The sequence below is a fragment of the Salvelinus namaycush genome, chromosome 28 (assembly GCF_016432855.1).
Source record: "Salvelinus namaycush isolate Seneca chromosome 28, SaNama_1.0, whole genome shotgun sequence".
Lineage (NCBI taxonomy): Eukaryota > Metazoa > Chordata > Actinopteri > Salmoniformes > Salmonidae > Salvelinus > Salvelinus namaycush.
The window spans coordinates 5,431,567-5,440,253 of NC_052334.1; the positions used below are offsets into that span (position 1 = coordinate 5,431,567).

Below are 8,687 nucleotides of genomic sequence, written 5' to 3' on the forward strand. Positions count from 1 at the left end.
CACTTATAAACAAATACACACACTCAGGGCAGAGAGACTGACTGACTGACAGCGCATTTAGACATGGATAATAGATAGGAGTTGTCTAAGCCTGCTGTGCTCCTACTTTAATTCATGAGGTTTAAATGCACAGAGAGGACAAGATGGCCAGAGACACTCAGAGCTTGGCTTTTAACAACACTAGTTAGTGAGGAAGCTGCACGACATGATGCAGACTGATGGAGGGAACATCTTAACTTAGCAGACTGGTTGGCTGGTAATTGGCATGGGAGAATGACAAGGCTTAAAGCGATAGTTCACTTTTAAATAAAGTTTCAGTGTATGTACGACTTACCTCGGTCAACTATACCTTTATAGGAAAGAACGGCATGTTATAAAGTAAAACTAAAACAATCTGTATGTGTAAGGGCTGCGAACTGGCGGCAGAGAAGTCAGACGCAGGAGAGGAATAACTGTGTTTTCAACGCCGCAGTTTATTAACAAAACCCACCGAAAAACAGAATAATAAAATAAATGGGTACATAACCCAACGCACACCAGGACAGACGTGCACAAGCACTTACAACAAACAATCACCGACAAGGACATGAGGGGGAACAGAGGGTTAAATACACAACATGTAATTGATGGGATTGGAACCAGGTGTGATGGAAGACAAGACAAAACCAATGGAAAATGAAAAGAGGATCAGCGATGGCTAGAAGGCCGGTGACTTCGAACGCCGAACGAACAAGGAGAGCGACCAACTTCAGCGGAAGTCGTGACAGTATGATAATTAATGACACCTCTTCACCGTTAACCCCACCGTTAACCCCCCCCGTTAACCCCCCTTCAAATCTCTGGCACTCACGGTAGTCATATAGCAGTTATAACAATTCATGAAGATGTTATGAATACGCCAGAGAAGTATGTTTCTGTTGGTGTCTTCACCGAAGACATTAGCTACCATTGCCCTGTTGCGGTGGTGGGAAAAGTGTCTAAATGCCATACTGTAGTAAAAGTAAAGATACCTAAAGAGAAAATGACTCAAGTAAAAGTGAGTCACCCAGTAAACTATTACTACTTGAGTAAAAGTCTAGGAGAATTTCGTCACTTTTTTAAATTTAAATGTACGGATAGCTGGGGGCACACTTCAACACTCAGACATAATTTACACGAAGCATTTGTGTTTTTGTGTTTAGTGAGTCCGCCAGATGAGAGGCAGTAGAGATGATCAGGGATGTTCTCTTGATAAGTGTGTGAATTGGACCACTTTCCTGTCCTGCTAAGCCTTTAAATGTACTTTTGGGTTTGAGGGAAACTGTATGGAGTAAAAAGTACATTATTTTCATGAGGAATGTAGTGAAGTAAAAGTAAAAGTTGTCAAAAATATAAATAGTAAAGTAAAGTACAGATACTCCAAAAAAACGACTTAAGTAGTACTTTAAAGTAGTTTTCTTAAAGTACTTTACACCACTGCCCTGTTGTTTGTGTTAGAGATGTGTGAATACAAAAATCTGAGCCTTGTGTCATCACTAAGAGACAAATCCCTGAAGGGTTCTACTTCCTCCTCTCTGCCACAACAAATTCATTCAGACACTGGCCTCATTACGGAAAAAAACATTCCAGCATTGATACATCTAATCACCATTGTATTTCAGCGGGCTATCGCTTTGAAAGAACTTCTAAGCCTATTCACAATGTTTTTGGGCTGGATGCTGATAGGGGAAACTTGCTGAATGATCGTCAAAGCTTTTCTTTTCGGGTTATTTACAAAAATAAGTCCTGGATGATTTGCTAGCAAATAGACAATAAAGAAATCCACAGGGGCCGACTAATTATCTCTAGCCACTTTAATAATTAATAATTGGATGTAATAAATGTATCACTAGTCACTTTAAACAATGCCACTTTATATAATGTTTAAAAATCCTTGAATGAGTAGGTGTGTCCAAAATGTTGACTGGTACTGTAGATGCAGACAAGAGTGTGCAAGGCAGTGTTGAATGTTTCACTTTCTGTCACCTTGATTACTTACAATTCTTTCAACCTGCGCACCTACGTTGTAAATGCTCTTTCATAGGCTAGGTTGTAGCAACCACATGATGGGTATAGGGAACATTAGAGTATCCTGTAGTAGTCTAAACCTATCGATGTTACATTGAACTGGGTGAATGGAATAGGAATGAGAGTCATCCAATATGCTGTAAAAGAAAAAAGGCCGTGTTCATGAAAGAAATAATCATCCTCCCTCATCTTAAACAGCACTGGCCGCCACTGCTGTTGAAGTATAGACACCTGAGTTGCCTAATCCGTTGACAGGATTGGTTAACTCTTGAGGTTCCTAGGGTCTCCACCGATCTAGGTAAATCTGCTTTTAGTTTTAATGCACTGTATTGCTGGAACAAAATTCTAAATACATTTCATCTTGATGTTCTGGTGACATTCGGGCAGTTTAGAGTATTGATTGGGGACTTATTTGTGGAGGAATGTAACTCTTTCTGGTGGATTTGTGCTTCCCACGACTGTGGTTTTGTATTTTATTGTGTACATACACTGATAATCACCAATGTAGGATTTGTAGTGCTGTCAGCCTGTCACACAAAGTGAATCGACTCGAATTGAATGGTACTTCCTTGATCCCCAAGGGGGGGGGATTGAATTGTCACAGGTTTTATTTTGAAATCACAGACGTTGCAAACATGCAGAGGGTTGTGCTACTTTGCGTGACAGATTCTCACATCTAGCTGATGGCAGGACGTAGGGCTAACTCCATTAGAATCATCAGCCGAGAGACACTACATACACTCCTCTCCTCATCTAGCTGATGGCAGGACGTAGGGCTAACTCCATTAGAATCATCAGCCGAGAGACACTACATACACTCCTCTCCTCATCTAGCTGATGGCAGGACGTAGGGCTAACTCCATTAGAATCATCAGCCGAGAGACACTACATACACTCCTCTCCTCATCTAGCTGATGGCAGGACGTAGGGCTAACTCCATTAGAATCATCAGCCGAGAGACACCACTACACTCCTCTCCTCATCTAGCTGATGGCAGGACGTAGGGCTAACTCCATTAGAATCATCAGCCGAGAGACACCACTACACTCCTCTCCTCATCTAGCTGATGGCAGGACGTAGGGCTAACTCCATTAGAATCATCAGCCATATAGCATTAGCTCTTTAGCTCCGTACTCCAGTCTCTGAAGGGGCCATTCAGAAATTGAATTAGCTGATGTCTCACTGATTAGAGGTAGCAGTCACAGCTAGCACTGTTCTGTGCTTCTGATGTAGCCTCTTCACTGAAGCTCCTGTGTGTGTTTGTGTGTGTATGTGTGTGTGTGTGCATGTGTGTGTAAACATGCTAACGACATGAGTCAAATGCAGGGAGCTGTGTAGTGTGTAATGTTTGCGTTAGTTAGTGTATCTGTTGTGTCCGCTGTCTGTTTCAGTGTTTGTGTGTGTATTTGTGTTTATGTAAGTGTATCTGTTGTGTTCGCTGTCTGTTTCAGTGTTTGTGTGTGTATGTGTGTTTATGTAAGTGTATCTGTTGTGTCCGCTGTCTGTTTCAGTGTTTGTGTGTGTATGTGTGTTTATGTAAGTGTATCTAACTTGTGTCTCTGTCTCTCTCCAGATCAGTGCTGTCCGGAGGCTGTCGGAAGCGTAGCGACAGCAATCCCCCCTGTGACTCCCCATTGGTCAGCAGCGACCCCAAGGAAGACCACACCTACAGCACCAACCAATCGGATGATGGCAGCGACTACACCAGTGACTCCAGTCTCCGCAGCAATGGCCCAATTGCCCGGGACGTCGCCAACGATTCAGACTTTGACTACGAGGACGACGAAGACGACAAGAGCAAGATCCAGCTGGAGATCAAGAAGGAGGAGCCGCGTGATTGGCCTATAGACACGATAGACTCCACCCCTTCCAGCCAGCAGCACAACAAGAAGCGGTATCACTTCCTGAAAGCCAAGCAGCGGATGGGCGTGGCTAGCGACACCCTCCCGCTAAAAAAACGGCGCACAGAAAAGCCACCAGAGAGTGATGACGAGGAGATGAAGGAGGCGGCGGGTTCGCTGCTCCACTTGGCGGGCGTCCGGGCCTGCTTGAACAATATCACCAACAGAACCGCCAAGGGCCAGAAAGAACAGAAAGAACCCACAAAAAACTGATCACAGAAAGACTGAGAAAGAAAGAGAGAGAGAGAGAGAGAGACTAACCTGAGAGAGTGAAGATTTTAAAAGAACAAAAATAAGAGAGAGAAACGGAAATACAAAACATCACTTTTAATATAGAAATGTACACTTTCTTTTTTCCAGGACATCAGGTGAATTCTGAAAGATTTGTGGCAATATCAAAATCAATCACTTTGTTTTGCTATCTTTAAAGTTAATGTTTTTGAAGGTTGCAAAAAATATGTTTTTTATTTGTTTAAAGGATATTAAAGCCATAGACAAAACTTTTTCTGATATTCAACTAAGTTAGCAGGTTTCTGTTGGCTGAAAGTAACACGAATGAGAAACAAAATTACCTTTTTGGAAAACTGCCCCATCCATGGATTGGCTTGGATGTATGAATAGAATAGGGGATCAAATTGTTATTCATTTCAAAATGTACCCCAATCCCAAACTATTGCCCTTTACAGGCTCATCAGACACAGCTAACACTATATAATACATTTCAGCAGGCTCATACACTTGTTATTTCTGTGGAATTTCCTGGTACAAAGTTCCTATGGGGTGCTTATCACTGACTATTTTGTTTTTACAGTGATATAGATCATTAAAATGTAATAAAGTAAGTATTCAGGGTCAGATCTTAACTTGAGATAGATTGATGTCTATGGCCTGCATATTCCTGTTAGGATGTGATCATATACCTCAATATGTCACAATATACAAGCACAAATACACATGCTATACTGGCTAAAGCAATGTTATATTAGTCAACTAGGTCACTGAAATAACACAGGTATATGCTGAAGTAACGCAGGTATATCCCCTTTGTTCAGCATCAGACTTTCGAAAACAATGGTGCTAATATCTCAGCTATTTAAAAATATATATTTAAAACCTAGTTTGCCAAACTCTGTCTTGTCTGTGTGTGAAGAAGCTTCCCCAGATATTTTTTGGACATTAAATTATGTGATGCTGTTAGCTTAGTGACCATTAGCCTAGCCAAGCTCATAGAAAATATACTCATCAGTTAGCCTAGCCTACCTAAGCCCATAGAAAATATACTCATCAGTTAGCCTAGCCTAGCTAAGCCCATGGAAAATATACTCATCAGTTAGCCTAGCCTAGCTAAGCCCATAGAAAAGACACTGGGTAGCCAGTTTTTGTATGTCTTTCCTTTGCGTGTCAGTGTTGGAACAGTGCCAAATATGAATTATTGGTCAGCCCACTGATAATGGTAGCACTTCCTTAGCTAACTGTCTTTCTGACTGCTAATCACATTCAGCCACCGGCGCTAGCTAGCATGCCAAGGCAGCGGGAACAGTGTTGTTTTCCCCTTAAAGGTTGACTGTAGGACTGTAGTGAGGTGACGTTCGCTGGTACAAGTGGGATGAAGGAAGGGTTTGTTGTTTTCTGACGTCGTCTTCTCTTAAAGTAAGCTAATTGAGTTTGGTAAAAGCCATAAGCTAATAGTCTGGCTAGCGCTTATCAGAGAGTAAAATAACTGAAAATATGTTGAGAGAACCTCAAAATTGCCTGTGTCCTTTTATGAAAGCAATCGACATGAATAACTGAGATATACTCCAGTGATACGTTATAGTGATATTCTCCCCGTGGCACAAACACCTGATCACCTTCATGTGTTGGATGGGAAATGATGATGCGAAACCTGCCACATTATATGTTAGAAGAACAATGATGACTGTGGAGCTGTTTATTTTTGTGTTTGTTTGTGTTTACTAACCTACCCTCATGACGTAATAAAGCAATTTCATCCAGTCAGGATAACACTGTATAAAAAGTTAAACTAGAGTTTTGGATTTTTTTCTTAATTTAAGCAATGTAGCCAGCATGATTTTTTTTCCAAATCGTGTTGTATGGGTTCTGTAATGAAAAAGCGAAAAAATGTTTTATATTCATACAAAGATCATGTAAGGTAAATAATGTATTTAGCATGAAGCATGAATTATTTTCATATAAGTATCCTAGCGAACAAAAAGGTTCTGCCTGGAAGTTCTGAGCCCATAGGTGTGGACTCCTTCACTGTTGTTTGGTCTTGTCTTTTTGATTTGATGGTTCCTTCCTTGTCATCCTCACTCAACCTTGTTTTAACTTGGGCTTTCATACAGTAAAACAATCTTATTCAGGGACAAAAAGCTGGTCTGTTGGGCAAATCTCTGTCTGCAATATGACGGTACCTCTCTCCTCCCATTGGTGGATGATAACTTCCTTCATCCATAGTGGATAAAACTGTCCCAATGTTTGTTTGTAGTCACTAGATGGCCATGTTAGAAAGGACACAACTGACAAAATTGTCAGACCTTCTTGGCATGAAGATGAGTTATTTCTTGATTAAAAGGACCAAACGTCCTCTGTCTTCTCCGGCATGGACGTATAATGACCTCTGTGTCTGATGGGTTCTCCCTGACAGGTGAATGTTGGAGCCCGTGTGATTAAAAGTGAGGTTAGGTGGTAGTGAGTGTTAGCCGTCTGTTCCCTCACCCCTCCTTCTCTGTGCCTGTTCTTCCATTGCTACTTTATTTTCTAAGGTTTTAGACGTCTTTGATATTTCAATGTCTTCCTTTTTTCCCCTTCTTTTTTTAATGAAATAGGAGTTTACCAAAGTGTTTTTATGTTGTTATTTTATGTATCCGGCTGTGTTTTTGTCCTTTCTACTCTTGTAGCTCTTCAGGTCTTGTTGTCAGTATTACGCAGGCTACTATAGACTCGTTGGACATGTAATAACTCAAAGGAAACTAAGAAAATATGACTGCTAGATAAATACAAACTATATAGTGCGTATTTTTACATTATCTCACCAGATTGCACTAAGATATTAAATGAAAGATTAATTTCAGTGCCAAAGGCTTTAATAATTCCTTATCTACCTGAAATAGATTTACAAACATATGTTAACACGTCAAACATTGCCTGTGTACTGTTGCATTTCTGTCAGATGCCCGTCGGACCGTCCCAGTCCTTGTTCTTGGAACCTACCACACTACACGCTGTGCATTGGCTCCTTGGAATGGGTTTAATTTCCAGAACATGCTCATTTTTTGTGTAGCCTTTTTAGTTGAATTTAACACCCATTGTCCCATAATGCACTCCGTTTGACCAGAGCTAACTAACCCAATGAGGCTGTTGTCAAAGTAGTGCACTATATGGACAATAGGGTACCAGTTGTCAAAGTAGTGCACTATATGGACAATAGGGTACCAGTTGTCAAAGTAGTGCACTATATGGACAATAGGGTACCAGTTGTCAAAGTAGTGCACTATATGGACAATAGGGTACCAGTTGAGACATCCCTTACTGTCCCTTCATTAAGTTGAGGTGATGTCTAAATGTGTCTTCCACTGATAATATATTACTAAAGCTATACGTATATTACTAAAGATACGTTATTGTTTGTGGGATACTGCCTGCCTAAAGGCTAACACTAATCCTTCAGGTGCCACAACGTATGAAGTGTTCTGGAAAAAACCTTAAATATGAATTATTATCAATAAACTGTCAATACTAGCCAGGCAAATAGTGATGTATCTATTGATGAGTAAAAAAAAAAAAAAAATTGTTTATTTGTTTCATTGTGTTTTTTGATTGTTTTATATCTATTTTTCTTCCATGTTTATTGTTTGGAGGGGTTTTATGAGGAGAAGAAAGCGCAATGGATTGCCGGCTACTTATTTGCAGTACATTATTCACCTGGTCGTCATGGAAACTGCATGGTACTTTATCTCACTTATGTCATAAATTCCGATAGAATCAGCAACTGCTGGGTTTTAAAAGATCCTTAATGGTGCTTAGTTTTCAACTAATAACTTAAACAACAGAGAGCAATTTGTGGTTACAAATATCGAGTGACTTATTACCACTGTTGTTGTTAACAAAGAAACAAAACACTAAAAAGTCCCCATGTAGTTTCTATGTAAATAAGAGGCAGGTAGTGTTCTGTGAAAACATGCTACCGATCATTTCTGTGTCCTGTTTTTGAACCCGGTAGTCTTGATGGCATGACCTTCCAGCTGATCTGGTAATATGGAGTAGGTGCGTTCTGTATTTCATTGACGTGTATTCATATTGCCAAAGACAAACTACTTCATCAATTCATGTAAATATCACCGTGTCCGTTACTATGACGAAAGTATGTTTTTATGTTTGTGTTTTAGTTCCCCCCACCCCCCAAAAAAAACGTACCATAAAGTTTCTGTGCTGTATTGTCTTCCAGTTTAAATGAAAACAGTTACTCCTGTGGTCAGGTTCCTTCAATAAGCCTTTAATAAACCTTTATGTATTTTAACTTTCAAACCCACATGATGGCTGGACTTTTTATGCCACTTAGCAGCACCTATTTGTGGTTATCATATACATTTGTTTTGCTTTTCACTCCCTTCCAAGAGCACTTGTGGTTGTTTTGGAATACCTTAAGCACTCCTGCTACTTATTTTCATCAAGCCTTTGTGTATTTTCTGCTCCTCGTTTCTACATTTTAGAGACGGTTTCTGGACTAGAAAGAAAAGA

The 8,687-nt window shown here is 40.3% G+C and overlaps 1 protein-coding gene across 1 annotated transcript in view; it reads left to right on the plus strand.

Moving 5' to 3' along the window:
* LOC120023099 (forkhead box protein N3-like) overlaps positions 1-8,474 on the plus strand; it is a 160,486-nt gene extending 152,012 nt beyond the window's left edge. The window contains exon 6 of the mRNA XM_038967069.1: positions 3,620-8,474. Within this exon, the coding sequence (XP_038822997.1) occupies positions 3,620-4,160 (541 nt within the window). The 3' untranslated portion in view covers positions 4,161-8,474. The remainder of the gene's footprint in view (positions 1-3,619) is intronic.
* The last annotated feature ends 213 nt before the right edge of the window (positions 8,475-8,687 follow it).